Source organism: Mustelus asterias, chromosome 2, assembly GCF_964213995.1.
Source record: "Mustelus asterias chromosome 2, sMusAst1.hap1.1, whole genome shotgun sequence".
NCBI classification, from domain to species: Eukaryota; Metazoa; Chordata; class Chondrichthyes; order Carcharhiniformes; family Triakidae; genus Mustelus; species Mustelus asterias.
This window is the reverse complement of record NC_135802.1, coordinates 16,567,268-16,586,484: the sequence shown is the minus strand read 5'-3', so window position 1 is coordinate 16,586,484 and position 19,217 is coordinate 16,567,268. Positions and strand designations below refer to the sequence as shown.

General features: G+C 41.7%; 1 protein-coding gene across 29 annotated transcripts in view; it reads left to right on the top strand.

The window, feature by feature from the left end:
- The window catches only part of obscnb (obscurin, cytoskeletal calmodulin and titin-interacting RhoGEF b), a 614,792-nt gene that overhangs the window by 304,248 nt on the left and 291,327 nt on the right, over nt 1-19,217 (top strand). For 25 of the 29 annotated variants that reach the window (XM_078231785.1, XM_078231777.1, XM_078231827.1 and 22 more), the window contains 4 exons: nt 4,318-4,581; nt 8,847-9,113; nt 14,540-14,806; nt 17,338-17,604. In XM_078231785.1, the coding sequence (XP_078087911.1) occupies nt 4,318-4,581; nt 8,847-9,113; nt 14,540-14,806; nt 17,338-17,604 (1,065 nt within the window). The remainder of the gene's footprint in view (nt 1-4,317; nt 4,582-8,846; nt 9,114-14,539; nt 14,807-17,337; nt 17,605-19,217) is intronic. The other 4 variants (XM_078231832.1, XM_078231830.1, XM_078231819.1 and 1 more) reach the window with 1 other exon arrangement.

Genomic DNA, 19,217 nt, shown 5'->3' with positions numbered 1-19,217 from the left:
TTGATACATGGCAATAATAGAGAAGGCACCATTTATCCACTTGTTTGAACCCTTTTTTACACAGAAACACACAATTAAACTCTCCTAAATCTATACCTTGTTTCTAATACCCAAAAATACAAATATAGATTACTTAAACTACCTTTGTACCTTTGTTTAAAAAGGGCTGCAGGGAAAAGCCTGGGAACTACAGGCCAGTGAGCCTCACATCTGTGGTGGGTAAATTGTTGGAAGGTATTTTGAGAGACAGGATCTACAGGCATTTAGAGACGCAAGGACTGATTAGGGACAGTCAGCATGGCTTTGTGAGTGGAAAATCATGTCTCACAAATTTGACTGAATTTTTTGAAGGGGTAACCAAGAAGGTAGATCAGGGCAGTGCAGTTGATGTTGTCTACATGGACTTTAGCAAGGCCTTTGACAAGGTACCGCATGGTAGGTTGTTGCATAAGGTTAAATCTCACGGGATCCAGGGTGGGGTATCTAAGTGGATACAAAGTGGGCTTCTTGACTGAAGCCAGGGGGTGGTTGTAGAGAATTGTTTTTCAAACTGGAGGCCTGTGACCAGTGGTGTGCCTCAGGGATCAGTGCTGGGTCCACTGTTATTTGTCATTTATATCAATGATTTGGATGAGAATATAGGAGGCATGGTTAGTAAGTTTGCAGATTACACCAAGATTGGTGGCATAGTGGACAGTGAAGAAAGTTATCTCCAATTGCAACGGGATCTTGATCAATTGGGCCAGTGGGCTGATGAATGGCTGATGGAGTTTAATTTAGACAAATGCGAGGTGATGCATTTTGGTAGATTGAACCAGGGCAGGACTTACTCAGTTAATGGTGGGGCGTTGGGGAGAGTTACAGAGCAAAGAGATCTCGGGGTACATGTTTATAGCTCCTTGAAAGTGGAGTCACAGGTGGACAGAGTGGTGAAGAAGGCATTCGGCATGCTTGGTTTCATCGGTCAGAACATTGAATACAGGAGTTGGAATGTCTTGTTGAAGTTGTACAAGACATTGGTACGGCCACACTTGGAATACTGTGTGCAATTCTGGTCACCCTATTATAGAAAGGATATTATTAAACTAAAAAGAGTGCAGAAGAGATTTACTAGGATGCTACCGGGACTTGATGGATTGAGTTATAAGGAGAGGCTGGATAGACTGGGACTTTTTTCTCTGGAGCTTAGGAGGCTGAGGGGGTGACCTTATAGAGGTCTATAAAATAATGAGGGGCACAGATCAGCTAGATAGTCAATATCTTTTCCCAAAGGTAGGGGAGTCTAAAACTAGAGGGCATAGGTTTAAGGTGAGAGGGGAGAGATACAAAAGGGTCCAGAGGGACAATCTTTTCACACAGAGAGTGGTGAATGTCTGGAACAAGCTGCCAGAGGTAGTGGTAGAGGTGGATACAATTTTGTCTTTTAAAAAGCATTTAGATAGTTACATGGGTATAGAGGGATATGGGCCAAATGCGGGCAATTGGGATTAGCTTAGGGGTTTAAAAGAAAAATGGCCGGCATGGACAAGTTGGGCCAAAGGGCCTGTTTCCATGCTGTAAACTTCTATGACTCTCTGACTATGACTGTACCTCTGAATCCTGACAATAGTAATAGTAAATAGTAAGCAGGAAGAGGACCTCTGGGCCAGTTAGGTTCATGGCAGCCAATAGATTTTTAATATAAAAGTTATAGGTCAGGAACATACCATCCTTATTACAAGCTTTCTTATGGGATTGTCATTTCTGTTTAGCATTTTGTTTAGAACACCATTTTTTAGGAACACTGAGTGCGAAATAAGGAATAGCTGCCTGAGGTTTTCTTAAAATATATAGTAGGCTTTTGAATTGTACTGAATTGGAAGGAATAGTATGTTACTGTTTTCATGATATAGACACTATAATCTGTAAGTTATTGTGGTAAGCGTACAAGCACAACTCCCCTGTTTGCTGTTTGATACATGGCAATAATAGGGAATGCGATACCGTTTATCCACTTGTCCATTTATCACCACATTCCATTTCTAGCTTGATGTAATAAGAGTTTGAAGATGAGTTTGTTTTGTAATATAAAATTAAGATGATGTTGCCCACTAGTTCCTGGCGAGTCTCGCGTTAGCCTAGAGAATCGGGCATTGGGCAAAGAATGGGTTTTGCGTGGGTGCCAAATTTGTCACAATGCACTTGGCCTGCACGGCGTGGGAACCCGATAAATATTCAAATTAACTATTTTAAATATAATTAGCAGGCTTTAAGCCCAGTTCAAATACCTCCGCTATTCACCTGCCTCCTCAGCTGGATCTGGAGTGGCTTTAGTACAGTTCCTCAGATGCGAGGACCTGGTGTGTTGGACCCCGAGGGTTGGGGAAGCACCACCAAACCTTCAAAAATGAGAGGCACCCTCCCCCCACCACGCAGGCATAAGGTTTATCTGACCCAACTCCCCACTCAGGCCCCCTTTCCCTCCAGACCCCCACTCGGCCTCCCTTCAGGCCACGTGCCTTGGCAGTGCCAACAGAGCACTGCCCCTTGGCACTCTGGTACTGAAAACATTGCCTGGCGCCTTGGGCCCCGAGGGGGCTTGAGGAGGTCAGTCCAGTAGTCATTTGCACCTTCACAAAACCATGTTGCCTATCGCTAATAAGCGTATTCTATTCCAGTGAGTACATCCTGACCCTAAGAATCTTCTCCAATAATTTTCCCAGGCTCACAGGCGTGTAATTTTCTGGATTGTTTCTTCTGCCTTTCTTAAACAGAGGAACAATGTGAACTACTCTCCAATCCTCTGGCACCTCACCCATGGCTAAAGAGGATACAAAGATATTGGCCAAGGCCTCAGCAATTTCTTCCCTCACCTCTCTCAGTATTCTGGGATAGACCTTATCTGGCCCTGGGGACTTGTCCACCTTAATGTTTTTCCAAAACCTCCAATACCTCCTCCCTTTTTATCTCAACATGTCTTAGAATGTCAACATCCTCCTTTCTTCACTGTCCATCCACCACATCCTTCTCCTTTGTGAATGCTGATACAAAGTACTCGTTAGGGACCTCACTCATCTCATCTGCTCCACACACAAATTCCCTCCACTGTCCTTGAGTGGACCCACCCTTTCCTTGGCTACTCTGTTCCTCATTATATACACATAAAAAGCCTTGGGATTCTCCTTAATCCTGCCTGCTAAGGACATTCCATGGCCCCTTTAAGCCCTCCTAAGTCCATGTTTAAGCCCTTTCCTGCTCTTTTTGTATTCCTCAAGAGCAATATCTGTTTTCAATTTCCTGAAATTTATGTATGCCTCCCTTTTTACTGAGCTTACAATCTTGCTTGTCATCCAGGGTTCTCGATTTCTGGTGATTTCAGGTAGCTCTCTGATCAACATCTACATTCTTGCCTGCCATCTGTGAAAATTCTGAAGTGGCCAGGTCACTTTAATCTTCTTGCCCCTCAGTCACCTGGAAGGTTTCTAAAACACTGCAGCACTCCATCCTGCAGCAGAGATTTTCCTTTCGCATTGTCAGAAGCTGCAGGTGTGGGCAGACCCCTTTGAAGTCCTCTGATGGAGAGGAGATGTCAATTTCACCTGGCTGTTGGGGGGGGCACAATCATGACCGAATATAAGCCTGATTGACAACCTGTGATAGCTTCAAAACGATTCTGGTTTGCAGATGAAGAAGTGAAACCACAGGCTGTCAGTCAGGCTTAGCTTCAGTCAGTGTTGCAGTCAGGATCAATGGGGTACTTGAGATTCGTTCAAGGTGAAGGAAAATTAAAATAAACACAGGTGGGTGGAGGATGATAGAAATCCATTGAGCTGTCAATGAAATCTTTTTCAAAGCACGGCATGTTGAATTTGTTAGAGATCAAAGAGTTCCATTGGAATGGAGAGGGTTTCAAAGAATTCAACTTGCTAGGAAACCTCAGAAATTTCAAATCAAAACTGTACATACATTGGAACTGAGTGCATAGCTGTAACCATGTCTCTATAATGGCTATAGGTACATACCCGTTAACCTCAATTTGTGTCACTAATTCATTTATTTTGTGCCGAATACTATGTACATTTCAGTAATGAGCCGTTAAAGTAAAGCAAATTTTGCCTTACAATTTTTTCCCCTTTCTATTGCATTTTGTTTTAATGTCTGTAAACTCTGTCCCTTCCTGTCACATTCTGGGTATCATTACCTAAATGGATGCCTTGCAATACTGCCATATCCTTATCTATCAAATGTTAACCTTAGTGGAAAAGATGGTTCCTAGAACTCTTCGGCAAGCTTGGATCTTGAACAACATCTTGAGCTGATTGTTAATTTCTCCCTTAGGCCTGCCTGTATTTTTCAAACAAGAACTTGAGAACACAGAAGCTGAAGAGGATGGTATGGCCACTTTGTGCTGCGAGATTACCAAAGCTGCTCCAGTGGAATGGAGGAAAGGCATTGTAGTCCTTCAATCAAGTGATAAATATGAATTGAAGCATGAAGGAACCTGCATTCAACTGTTAATACACAACCTCAAGCCAGAAGACCAAGGAGAATATACCTGTGATTCTGGGGACCAGAAGACTACTGCATTTCTAAAAGTGAATGGTAGGAACCACTTTTGCAAAAGAAAATATGTGTCTCAGTCCTCTTGTCTTGAAGAATTTAATTTTATGTAGACTATTTTGAGATATGTGATTCTTATTTTGCAGTCAGTCATGTCACACTTTATGTATGCTTCTTTTCATCTGTTGTCTTTATTCATTGCGTTAATTGTGGCGATTCAACAACCCAAAACACATTACAGATGTGTTTCTTGTTGTTTACAAGATTGTTAATACGTCTGGAGGGCAGTGCAGTGCATGGTTCAATACTAGTTTATACTTTGGATGGAGGTTATCAGCTTCTGACAGGTTAGTGAACCTGTTGGGAAATACAAAAACAGATAAAGGATCCAATTAAAGCGTATTACACTGGAATTTCAAAATGCCTAAAGGGCTCGAACATCTTCTGAAATTAGCAACAGTTCAAAATTGGTCCTGATAACGTTATCGCAATACTTGTGCACCAATCAAAATCATCCTTTCCAACAAGACAGTATTCCAGATAGATTCCGTTTGGCCATTCACACCCTTTATTCTCTCTGTGGACAGCTATTAGCAGTCTTTTCCCCTGGTTCTGTGGCTATGACTCATCTTTCATTCGCTCACCCTGCAGTATAAATATCTCCCACTTTCTATGCCTTTTAGCTTTGACATAGGGTTGTCTGGACTCAAAACATCAGCTCTTTTCTCTCCTTACAGATGCTGCCAGACCTGCTGAAATTTTCCAGCATTTTCTCTTTTGGTTTCAGTATTCCAGATAGAATGTTTACTGGTCTTAACCTTGTTGTTAACAGATAATTAGTGTTGGAAAATTACTCAAGTACGTATCGAACCTTGCCAAATTATAATGGAATTAAGAATCTCCTGCATCACTAGAAATGTCCTGTCAATGACTGTAAAGGCCACACCTGCCTTGGATTTCTTCTTTTGCAGTTGATCTTTTCAAATTGCATTGGGGAAATATCTGCAGGAACAACTAGTAAATCTCATCTCATGAATTCAAAACAAGAAAGGTGCGCTGTTCCAAAGGAATTGCAGACTCAACTGTTCCCACAGAAATAATCCTGAATTTTACATTCGGAGCGTGGCCAAAGTTGGCATGAGTGGGACTGGATGTGACACCTGCTCCTGCCCAGACAGTCACGCAGTATTATGCTGGCTGGCCAATTAATGACCATCCAGCATAAAATGTGCAGTGTGAATAGTTGAACGCTGCCAGGGAGGGTGTGCATGCTGGCGCTTCTAATTACTCCCCCAATGGGGACAACAACTGCAGAGCTGTCTCAGGGAGCTGCGAAGCTGTAAAAAATAAATATCAGCAGAAATACTATGCCACGGCTATCTCGGCAGCACAGTCATTAACAGACCATGAATCTTGAGCATTCGTCACCAATCCTGTGGACAGAGAGTGCAGGCTCAAGATCACCCCCATCATCAGTCATGGTGAAGATGACATCTATTACTGATTCTGATCAAGTAAAGTTATCTTACTCTTGAAGAAGTTTGTTTTTCTGAAGTAAACTGGAGCCCACTGACAGAAAAAATACTTCAGTTATAGGATTGTCACCACTCAAAGAACAAAGAAAATTACAGCACAGGAACAGGCCCTTCGGCCCTTCAAGCCTGCACCGACCGTGCTACCCGACTTAACTAAAACCCCCTACCCTTCCGGGGATCATATCCCTCTATTCCCACCCTATTCATGTATTTGTCAAGACACCCCTTAAAGGTCACTACCGTTTCTGCTTCCACTACCTCCCCCTGCAACGAGTTCCAGGCACCCACCACCCGCTGTGTAAAAAATCTGCCTCGTACATCTTCTTTAAACCTTGCCCCTCGCACCTTAAACCTGTGCCTCCTAGTAATTGAACTTCACTCTTCAGCAGTGTAGATCGAAGGCTTGCTTTGCAAAATCCTTTTGAAACTGTTCTCCTGGCTCTGGAAGTGAGTATATTGCTCCTGATTTCAAATGGTTTAGAACCTCAAATGTAGGCTGGGATTTTACTGGACGGAGCAAGCCAATAAAATTGCGTCAGTCGAGAAATCAGGATCACGCCCAATTTCTCAGCTCTTCCAATTTTACGAGAGCTGGGTGGGCCCCTGTAATTGTAGGGGAGTGGAGGGGTGGTAGGTTTAGGGGCCTGACAGCTCTCTCTCTCTGTCTGTCAGACCCCTGCTGTTGCAATTATGCATGTGCAACATTAGAGGCCTACACATGCACAGTAGCTCCCTCTGCAGGCTGACTGGTGAATTGAGCCCTGCCATTGCCTGCAGCTGCTAGAAACAGTCTAGACCATTTTTGCAATGACTAAGTACATAAGCTTGGGCGTGAAAACTCACCCAGAAATGGATCAGGAACTCTCCCATTTTCACACTAACTGGACACTTAGAATCATTCTCGAAAATTCTGTCCATAATTTCAAAAGCTGAGGATCTGTTTTTCTTAATATATATATTTTGTATCATGTGGAGATTGTGGTGTCCTGATTGCTCCAAGTTTGGAGGGCGTCAAAATCCTATAGGATTTTGCTGATCGAGACAGAGGACTATTATGCAAGGCAATAGAAGTTACCTTACCACTGCAGAAAACCTTCGCTTTACCTGGAATACTGAGAGCAGTCTGGGCACCACACCTTAGTCTGGAGGGAGTGTAGCATAGATTGACCAAAATTTCACCTGCACTCCAAACATTAGACTATGAGGAGAGATTACAGAAATTTGGGTTGCATTCCCAGGGATCAGTGCTGGGGCCACTGTTATTTGTCATTTATATTAATGATTTGGATGAGAATGGTTAGTAAGTTTGCAGATGACACCACGATTGGTGGCATAGTGGACAGTGAAGAAAGTTATCTCCAATTGCAACGGGATCTTGATCAATTGGGCCAGTGGGCTGACGAATGGCTGATGGAGTTTAATTTAGACAAATGCGAGGTGATGCATTTTGGTAGATTGAACCAGGGCAGGACTTACTCAGTTAATGGTGGGGCGTTGGGGAGAGTTACAGAACAAAGAGATCTCGGGGTGCATGTTCATAGCTCCTTGAAAGTGGAGTCACAGTGGACAGAGTGGTGAAGAAGGCATTCGGCATGCTTGGTTTCAGCGGTCAGAACATTGAATACAGGAGTTGGGACGTCTTGTTGAAGTTGTACAAGACATTGGTAAGGCCACACTTGGAATACTGTGTGTAATTCTGGTCACCCTATTATAGAAAGGATATTATTAAGCTAGAAAGAGTGCAGAAAAGATTTACTAGGATGCTACCGGGACTTGATGGATTGAGTTATAAGGAGAGGCTGAATAGACTGAGACTTTTTTCTCTGGAGCATAGGAGGCTGAGGGATGACCTAATAGAGGTCTATAAAATAATGAGGGGCATAGGCAAGGTAGATAATCAATATCTTTTCCCAAAGGTAGGGGAGTCTAAAACTAGAGGGCATAGGTTTAAGGTGAGAGGGGAGAGATACAAAAGTGTCCAGAGGGGCAATTTTTTCACACACAGGGTGGTGAGTGTCTGGAACAAGCTGCCAGAGGTAGTAGTAGAGGCAGGTACAATTTTATCTTTTAAAATGCATTTAGATAGTTACATGGGTACGATGGGTATAGAGGGATATGGGCCAAATGCGGGCAATTGGGATTAGCTTAGGGTTTTTTTTTTAAAAAGGGCGGCATGAACAAGTTGGGCCGAAGGGCCTGTTTCCATGCTGTAAACCTCTATGACTCTATGAATTCAGTTAGTCAAGAGATAATTTGATCAAAGTTTTCGAGATGTTAAGATCAACACAGAGGGTAGGTAGTGAGAAACTATTTGAGAAGTCTAGGACTAGGGAGCTTGATAAACATTCAAGACAGACCTTTCAAGAGTGAAATTAGCAAACATTTCTAAACACAAATAAATGGCGGAAGTTTGGAACCATCTTCTGCAAATAACAGTTGCTGCTCGGTCAATTGCTATGTTTGAATCCGAGATTCATTGATTTTTATTCACCAAAGATATCAAGGGGTACGAGGCAACAGTAGGTATATGGAGTTAGGCTATTCAGATATGATCAAATTGAATGATAGACACACTTGAGGGGTTAAATTATTACTCATGTTTAAATGTTCTTATGAATAGAAGGGAATATTTCCATTGTAACCAAATAAATAATAATTTAACCAGAATGTATTTTATGACAAAATAACAAATAACGAAAATGATTTGTAAATAACGGTATCCTGAAGAGGAGATTAATCTATGTTCTGATAGATTTGTAATTTATTTCTTAGCCTTGCCAGTGCTTTTCAAACAAGAACTTCAGAATGTAGAAGCAGAAGAGGGCGCTACAATCAAACTGCACTGCGAGCTAACTAAACCTGATGTTACAGTAGAATGGCGGAAAGGATCAGTGGTGCTCCTGCCATGTGGAAAATATGAAATGAAACAGCAGGGTCCCAGTGTAGAATTGTTCATCTGCGATGTAGAACCAGAAGATGCTGGTGAATATACGTGTGATTCTGGAGATAAACAATCCACTGCATCTTTAAACGTGAAAGGTAAAATGGAAGAAATTCATTTTGGAATTCGACTTCTGCTTTTGGAAGTTATCATCCTCATCCAGGCTTTACACTTAATTGCATAAATCGGTTATGTTCTTCACAAATTTGTTACTATTTCAACATCAATTAACTTTATGCTTCAGATTATTTGTTTGTTGTTACATTGGTTCGAATTGATCGCATATTTTTATTTGGTGAAGGAAAGTGAGAGCGGTTCGGGGAATCAAATGTAACTATGTGATCTAGGTTGGTGATTGGACCTGTAGAATAAAACTAAATGCATTTAAATAGGAGCAGCAATGAAATATTCAACTTTTTGCTACTTGTAATATATGGTTAGGATTATGAAAAAGTTAAAGAAAACTGATGCACCACACAAAATGTGAATGATTTTATTTTACAGGAAAAAGGTTTGTTGATTGAGCAGAGGGAGGTTGTAGAGGTTTGCATATTCAAGATTGCTTGAAAGTCAAAACAATTGAAATGGTGTCACAAGAGTGTAAATCAGAATAGTCTGATGGACGTTTTTTTATTTATTCATTCGAGCATCACTGGCTAAGCCAGCATTCATTGTCCATCTCTAATTGCCCTTGAGAAAGTGACGGTGAGCTGCCATCTTGAATCGGTGCTCTCCAGGAGGGAGGCAATGGCGTAGTAGAACAAAAACAGAAAATGCTGGAAAACCTCAGCAGGTCTGACAGCATCTGTGGAGAGAGAATAGAGCCAACGTTTGCAGTCTGGATGACCCTTCGTCGGAGCTGACGTAGTGGTATTGTCACTGGATGAGTATCTCAGAGACTCAGAGTAATAATCTGGGGACCTGGGTTAAAATCCTACCGTGGCAGATGTTGAATTTGAATTCCATAAAACTTTGGAACTAAAGGTTTATGGTGACTATGAAACCATTGGCATAGAAACTAGAAGTAGGAGTAGGCCGTTTGGCCCTTGAGCCTGCTCCACCATTCATTTTTATCATGGCTGATCATCAAATTCAATATCCTGATCCCCCATTCCCCCCATATCCCCTGATCGCTTTAGCCCTTAGAGCTATATCTAATTTCTTCTTGAAATCAGACATTTTGGCTTCAACTACATTCTGTGGTAGTGAGTTCCACATTCACCATCCTTTGGATAAAGGAATTTCTCCTCACCTCAGTTCTAAAAGGTTTACCCCTTATCCTCAAACAATGACCCCTAGGTCTGGACTCCCCCACCATTGGGAACGTTCTTTCTGAATCTACCCTGTCTAACCCTGTTAGAATTTTATAAGTTTCTATGAGATTCCCCTCTCACTCTTCTAACCTCCAGTGAATATAATCCTAACCGACTTAGTCTCTTCTCATATGACAGACCTACCATCCCAGGAATCAGCCTGGTAAACCTTCGCTGTACTCCCCATTGTCAGTTGTTATAAAAACGCATTTGATACACTAATGCCCTTTAGGGAAGGAAATCTGCCAACCTTACCTGGTCTAACCCACATGTGTCTCCAGATCCGCTGCAATGTGGTTGGCTCTTAAATGCTCTCTGAAATGGCACAGCAAGCCACTCGGTTCAGGGCAATTAGAAATGCGCAATAAATGCGTCAATAAATGCAGAATTAGATAGTGACACCCACATCCCATGAACAAATTTTTAAAAAGTCCATGTGGTGTAAGTACACCACCACTACTTGTAGGGAGTTCCAGGATTTTGACCCAGCAGCAGTGCTGGAATGCAGATGTATTTCCAGGTCAGGATGGGAGTGGGAGTGGGAGGGGAATTTCCAGGTGGTGGTGTTCCCATATATCTGCTGCCTTTGTCATTCAAGATGATAGTGGTTGTGGGTTTGGAAGTTGCTGTCTCAGTAACCTTGGTGAGTTCCTGCAGTCCATCATGTACATGGTACACCTGGCTGCCACTGTTCGTCAGTGGTGGAAGGGGAAAATGTTTATTAATGGAGTCCCAATCAAGCGGGATTCTTTGTCCTTCATGAGTGTTGTTATCCAGGCAAGTGGAGAGTTACTGACTTTACTGACATTACTGACCTGTACCTTGTAGATTGTGGGTAGACGTTGGAGAGTCAGGAGATAAGTTACTCACCGCAGGATTTCTAGCTCCGACCTGAACATTGTGCAATAATCAGCGAACATCCCAACTTCTGACGTTATGACGGAAGGAAGGACATTCATGAAGCAGCTGAAGATGGTTGGGCCTAGGACACTCGCCTGACAAATTCCTGCAGTGATATTCTGGAGCTGAGATGACTGATTTCCAACAACCAACAGAGCTTAAGCTCTGTTTGTGAACAGAATTCCCACTCACCTGAAGAAGGGGCTTAGAGCTCCGAAAGCTTGTGTGGCTTTTGCTACCAAATAAACCTGTTGGACTTTAACCTGGTGTTGTTAAACTTCTTACTGTGTTTACCCCAGTCCAACGCCGGCATCTCCACATCTTGTGTACAGTACATGCCTGGACAATTTTCCACATTGCCGGGCAGATGCTAGATGTTGTAGCTCTACTGGAATAGCTTGGTTAAGGGTGTGGCATGTTCTGAAGTACAAATCTTCAGTACTGTTGCCAGAATATTGTCAGGGATAGCCTTTGCAGGATCCAGTGCCCCCAACCGTTTCTTGATATTACATGGACTGGTTGAAGACTGGCATCTGTGATGCTAGTGATCTCCAGAGGAGGCTGAGATAGGCCATCCACTCAGCTCTTCTGGCTGAAGATTGTTGCAAATGCCTTAGCCTTGTCTTTTGCAAGGATGTGCTGTGCTCCCTATCATTGAGGATGGGGATATTTGTGAAGACTCCTTCTCCAGTGAGTTGTTTAATGCCCACCACCATTCATGGTTGGATGTGGTAGGACTTCAGAGTTTAGGTCTGATCCTTTGCTGGTGGGATCGCTGAGCTCTGTCTATTACTTGCTGCTTATGCTGTTTGACATACAAGTCCTGTGTGTAGCTTCACCAGGTATGCCATCCTATACTCTTCATTAAACCAGGATTGATCCCCTGGCTTGGTGGTAATAGTAGAGTGGAGAAATGCCAGGTCATGAGGTTACAGATCATAGTTGAGTACAAATTCTGCTGCTGTTGATGGTTCACAGTGCCTCATGGATGCCCAGTCTCTAGTTGCTGGATCTGTATGAAATCTATCCCATTTAACATGGCAGTAGTGCCATACCAATGTACCCTCAATGTGAAGAAGGGACTTGGTCTCTATAAGGACTCTGCAGTGGTCACTCCTACCAATACTGTCATGGACAGATGCTTCTGTGGCAGACAGTTGGTGAGGAAGAGATGAAGTATGTTTTTCCCTCTTGTTGGTTAATGATGGTGTCTGGGACATTGTCTGTAAGGTATGACTCCTTCAGTATGACTATGTCAGGCTGCTGCTTGACTAGTCCAAGAGACAGCGCTCTCAATTTTGGCACAAGAACCCCGATGTGAATAAGGAGGACTTTGCAGGTTCAACAGGACTTGGTCTTCCATTCTGGTTTCCGGTGCCTAGGTCGATGTGCATCTTGCAGATGGCATACATTGCTGATACTGTGCATCAGTGATGTAGAAAATGAATGTTTGTGGAAGGGATGCCAATCAAGCAGGATGCTTTGTCCTGGATGGCATTATGCTTCTTGAGCATTGTTGGAGCTGCCCACATCCTGGCCAAAGAACAAAGAAAGAAAAAATTACAGCGCAGGAACAGGCCCTTCGGCCCTCCATGCCTGCACCGACCATGCTATCCAACTTAACTAAAACCCCCTACCCTTCTGGGGATCATATCCCTCTCTTCCCATCCTATTCATTGTATTTGTCAAGGCGCCCCTTAAAAGTCACTATCCTATCTGCTTCCACTACCTCCCCTGGCAACGAGTTCCAGGCACCCACCACCGTCTGTGTAAAACATCTGCCTCGTACATCTCCTTTAAACCTTGCCCCTCGCACCTTAAACCTATGCCCCCTAGTAATTGACCCTTCCATCCTGGGAAAAAGCTTCTGACTATCCACTCTGTCCATGCCTCTCATAACCTTGTAGACTTCTATCAGGTCACCTCTCAACCTCCGTCGTTCCAGTGAAAACAAACCAAGTTTCTCCAACCTCTCCTCATAACTAATGCCCTCCATACCAGCCAACATCCTGGTAAATCTTTTCTGTACCCTCTCCAAAACCTCCACATTCTTCTGATAGTGTGGCGACCAGAATTGAACACTATATTCCAAGTGTGGCCTAACTAAGGTTCTATAAAGCTGCAAGATGACTTGCCAATTTTTAAACTCAATACCCCGGCCGATGAAGGCAAGCATGCCATATGCCTTCTTGACTACCCTCTCCACCTGCGTTGCCACTTTCAGTGACCTGTGTACCTGTACACCCAGATCCCTTTGCCAATCAGTATTCTTAAGGTTTCTGCCATTTACTGTATATTTCCTATTTGTATTAGACCTTCCAAAATGCATTACGTCCCATTTGTCCGGATTAAACTCCATCTGCCACCTCTCCGCCCAAGTCTCCAACTAATCTATATCCTGCTGTATCCTCTGATGGTCCTCATCGCTATCTGCAAATCCATCAACCTTTGTGTCGTCCGCAAACTTACTAATCAATCCAGTTACATTTTTCTCCAAATCATTTATACATATTACAAACAGCAAAGCTCCCAGCACAGATTCCTGAGGAACGCCACTTGTCACAGTCCTCCATTCAGAAACACACCCTTCCACTGCTACCCTCTGTCCTCTTTGACCAAGCCAGTTTTGTATCCACCTTGCCAGCTTACTTCTGATCCCATGCGACTTCACCTTCTGCACCAGTCTGCCATGAGGGACCTTGTCAAAGACCTTACTGAAATAAGTTGCCACTTAGCAGCTCAAGCCTGGATATTGTCAGGTCTTGCTGCATTAGAACATGGACTGCTTCAATATCAGGGATTCACAAATGGTACTGAACATTATGCAATTATCAGTGAACATTCCCATTTTTATCCTTATGATGGAGGGAAGATCTTTAGGCTTTGGACACTACCTTGAGGAACTTGTGGAGTGATGTCCTGGAACTAAGATGACTGATCTCCAACCACCACAACAATCTTCCTTTGTGCTAGGTATCAGTCCAATCAGCAGAGTCTTCCCATGAGTTAACAAAGTAGAGTATGTGTTAACAGCAAGAGGCTGTTACAGTCCAGATAGAAGATATCTGCATTTAAACAATAGCTACTCCGAATGAAAAATATACAACTAGTGGCTCAAAGTTTATTTATAATGTTTTAGAATGTAGTCAAATCAGCAGTTCTTTATTTTAAGTAAAACTGTTCAGCTGTAAATAACTTGAAGAATCTGTTAGGTGTTGCCCATATTTGTTGTAGTAATTAAATGGGTGCGTTGCAGTCAGTTTCTTTAAAATTGATATTCTGATACTTGCTATGAATGTTTTTCTACGTAGCCTTACCTGTGTTGTTCAAAAAAGAGCTACAAAATCAAGAAGCTGAAGAGAACCATTTGGTCACACTGCATTGTGAACTTACTAAGCCTGGAGCTCTAGTAGAATGGAGAAAAGGATCTCTTACGCTTCATCCCAGTGACAAGTACGAAATGAAACAAGCTGGTGCCATTGTTCAGTTATTAATCCACAATGTGAGCGTGGAAGATACCGGTGATTATACCTGTAATTCTGCGGACCAACAGACTGATGCCTACTTGAAAGTTAATGGTAGGAGGAAAGTTACTATTCGGTTGAGATCTATTATAAATTGTGATCCTTGCTGATTTTCTATCATTGCTCTTGGCTTCATGCTTCATAATCTGGGTTCTTTCCATTACATGCTTTTCATCTGTTCCTGATAATTTCATGAATTTCATGATTGTATTGTGGGAAGGTCATTAGAAATAGAAAATAATGCTGACATTTGAATGTGATCAAGTGCTCATTTTTGTAAAGAAAATTAGTTATATTCCTCTGCCGCATTGAAACTTTTAGATTTTATGTCACTTTGTAGGCTGGAATTCTCTGACCTTATCTGCAGCTGGAATTCTCCCATCCCACTGCAGTGAATGGAGATTTGTCTGAACGCCAAATTCTCTGTTCTCACTGGCAGCAGTAGTGGGGCTTGCGAGACTGGAGAATTCCAGCCATAATATTTTATATTGTGCTGCACTAAACTGACCTTACAGCTCATGTTTTCATTGCGAACCAGAAACAAGCTTTGCCTTGCCACTTAAAATTATATTTCATCTCTGTTGTAGTTTGATGATATTTGGTATAAGAAATCAATATATTAGCATATTTGTGTCAAATTGCTCTGTACTATTTCAAGCACTTTTTCCAACGTTTAAAGTAAATTGGATAAAAATGCATTAAAATAGCACACAGAGGAATTTGATATGAACAATCTGGCGTCGCTAAAATTTTAGCTTGTTGAGGTGGAATGTAAAAACTATAAAGAGTCCTGGCACCTTTCTTGATTTATAAGAACCAGACATCACCATAATAGAAGGACAAAGAATGTGACTGCATTTGATGATGAAGATGCTTTATGAGCACATAAAATTTCACATGCAAGTTTAATAATCAGTGGAAATGAGATTAAGTTATTCTTGAGAACAGTTCACTTAATCAAATTTCAGTTGAAAATTTAAGGATTTATTTGCTCTTGTTCAGTAAAGTTGCACAAGAAGAATTTAGTATTTTGTATTTCAGATTTGGATTGTATGTTTAATTGGAAGAGCTGCCTGTAAAGGGTGACATACCTACTGAAACATTTGAACGACTTAGAGGGGTAGAAATTGATTGTGGTCCATTCTTGGGTTTATGATTAGTACACTTCAACTGGATGGCCTGAGGCTGACCCACTATTGGTCCTTGGTCTCTGATGATTTTTTGCGTGTGGTGCTGACACCTGACATGCTGCCAAGGCTCATGAACTTCAAGAGGACAGTATAAATCCCAGGAACAGGAGATCAACTGGTGTGGGGGAAGTTTGCAAAGATTGTGGAATAAGGGTTCTTCCTGTTCCAAAGGAATGATTTTTAAAAAATATATTGTTACGATCCCCGTAGAGACCAATAACTTTCAAAAAGAGAGACAAAATATTTTTTAAAATTTTGTAGCAACCAATGGAAAGAATTGCAGGATAAAATTTTGCATTTTAAGACTTTTACTGTAACAAACCAATGTCAACATAATCTAAATATTATTTAACAGGCAACTAAGACATCAAACGAAAGAAAAGGTACTGCCCCATTAACCAACTAACCCAACAAAATATTTTTTGACTCATTTGTATTTTATGCCATGCTCCCAAAAAATATTTAGCTTTGAAGATTGATTCCCAAACAACTTCAGGCTTCTCAGCAGGCTCCTTTCTCCTTGACTTGCCATACAAGTGTGAATCTTCCATCATCCTTTGAAAGCCATTCCACTCGGTCTCCTGTGTATCCCTGAACCAACTTTCAGCATTCAGGCCCATTCTGATAACTCCTTGTTCCTTAAATCTTCATATGTCCCATCTCTTTGATCAAAGAACCATTTTCACCAGCATCCTACTTGGTGGTTGACACAAAAAAATTCATTTCCTCTGCTTTTCACAGCAGAAGCTGTTTTTTCTCCTTCTCCGTGTCACGATGGCTTAACAAAAACAACTGCTCATCCTTTCTGTCAAGATGTGAAATCTGTCACTTGAGTTTCAATCGGTTTTGTTTACAGACCACAATGATCTATCTCCTAGGCAGAATTAATACGATCATCACCTGCCATTCCAGGACATCCTGTTTTACCCTTAAGATAAAAGAGACAGTTTAAAACATTACTGTCTTATAAAGTCTTGCATTCATAAAGTACTACATTTTGTTGATAGTCACAGCTTATGCTACAGTGATGACTGAAGAATCCTGAGGGGCGTAGGCCCATCATCTACTCTACTTATCGGAAACAGATTTACTAGAGTGGTCCTTAAATAGAGGCCTTCAATAATATATGCAAGGTGATTAAAGGCTGCTGTAGATGTCCAACCAAATTGCCTAAAAATGCACTTAACTAATTTAGCAATGGTTTAAAAGTATATGTAGTTTGAGATCTGGCTGTGCCGCTGCTTAAAGTGCATTCTTTGTGACTTGAGTCTGCAGTTGTGACATGATTATTTGAAAGTAAGAATAGTTTACTTCTTTCCTGTTAATATTCCTTGTTAATGGAAGATTGAAATTTTGAAAAATTCTATGAAATCTATGTATTTTGCTGTATTTCAGCTGCACCCGTAATCTTGAGAAAAGAACTGCAGAACATAGAGGTGGAGGAGTACGATACAGGGACCCTACATTGTGAACTATCAAAACCTAATGTCCCAGTTACCTGGAGGAAAGGATCATTGTTGATCTCTCCAAATGAAAAGTACGAAATAAAACAGGATGGTCCGATGCAAATATTGCAGATTCATGACTTGAAATCGGAAGATACAGGAGAATATACCTGTTCTTTTGGGGATCAGCAAACTACAGCTTCGGTAACTGTTAAAGGTACTTATATGCATAAGATAAATGCAAAATACTGCGGATATTGGAATCTGAAACAAAAACATTTCGAGTCTGGATGACCCTTCATCAGAGCTCTGAAGAAGGGTCATCTAGACTCGAAACGTTGGCTCTACTTTCTCTCGATGTGGAGATGCCAGAGTTGGACTGGAGTAAGCACAGTAAGAAGTCTCACAACACCAGGTTAAAGTCCAACAGGTTGATTTGGTAGTAAATACCATAAGCTTTCGGAGCGCTGCCCCTTCGTCAGATGGAGTGGATATCTGTATTATCAGAACTCCATCTGACGAAGGGGCAGCGCTCCGAAAGCTTATGGTATTTGCTACCAAATAAACCTGTTGGACTTTAACCTGGTGTTGTGAGACTTCTTACTCTACTTTCTCTCCACAGATGCTGTCAGACCTGCTGAGAGTTTCCAGCATTTTTCTGTGCTTTCGTGCATACCTTATTTAAAAATGCTTTTTGAAATTGTTTTTTTATGGTTGCCTATTGTAATTAATTAGTAAATAGTGAACAAAAGAGATTGTTGTTACTGAAGTAATTTTCAGTATGCAAACAAGCACTAAAAGCAGACCAATTGCACTTTCCAGTTGTTGCTAATATTAGGGATCAGATCAGAAACTCCAAGGTATATTACGAAGTTAGACTAGAACCCAAATATTTTTGATTTTGGCACGAGTATGAGGATAAGGTGTTTCACTCCAGGTGTGATTCTGTTGCCCCACTAGGAAGCTTTTATTAAAACAAACTTTATTTAACAATACAGTTTAACTATAACAAGGAGAATTAGCGTAACTTTTACCAATTGAAATACTTAAACATGACAGGATTCAATTCTTAACTGCTAGTATATCTCTTATTAGTTCCAATTTAAGCAATATTCCACATAGGCCTCAACTTCTCATTCAAAGTCAGTTAGCAAACAACAGGCTTACTTGTTGGTATGCAGACTGCATGTTCTCAAACCTTCAGAGCACCTCTGGAGCAAGATACCTATTTTCGAGCAAGTCCCAGACTTCAATCTCCAGAGAGAGAGGGAAGAGCTGCTGCTCCTTGCAAATCCAAGCAGAAACTGCCTGCTTTTTCCCCTCAATAAACTTAGCTCCTCCCATTACTCTTCTGCATTCTCAGCAAGTGGGCTGCCTGGAGCAGTTAAAGCAAGTGGTGTGTATTTGTATTGGTATTTGTATTGGTGCAGGGAGAAAATGAGAGACCAATAATGTTGAGACCATCCATTTAATGTATTCAAGAGGTGGCTGGATATAGCACTTGGGGTGAATGGGATCAAAAGTTATGGGGAGAAATCAGGATTAGGCTATTGAGTTGGACGATCAACCATGATTTTAATGAATGGAGGAGCAGGCTTGAAGGGCCAAATGGCCTCCTCCTGCTCCTATCTTCTATGTTTCTATCGTGATGAAGATTGTCAGAGAATACAGCACGATATAGATAGGCTGGAAAATTGGGTGGAGAAATTGCAGATGGAATTTAATCCAGACAAATGCGAGGTGAATCATTTTGGTAGATCCAATTCAGGTGGGAGCTATAAATAAATGGCAGAACCATCAGGAGCATAGACACTCAGAGAGATCTGGGAG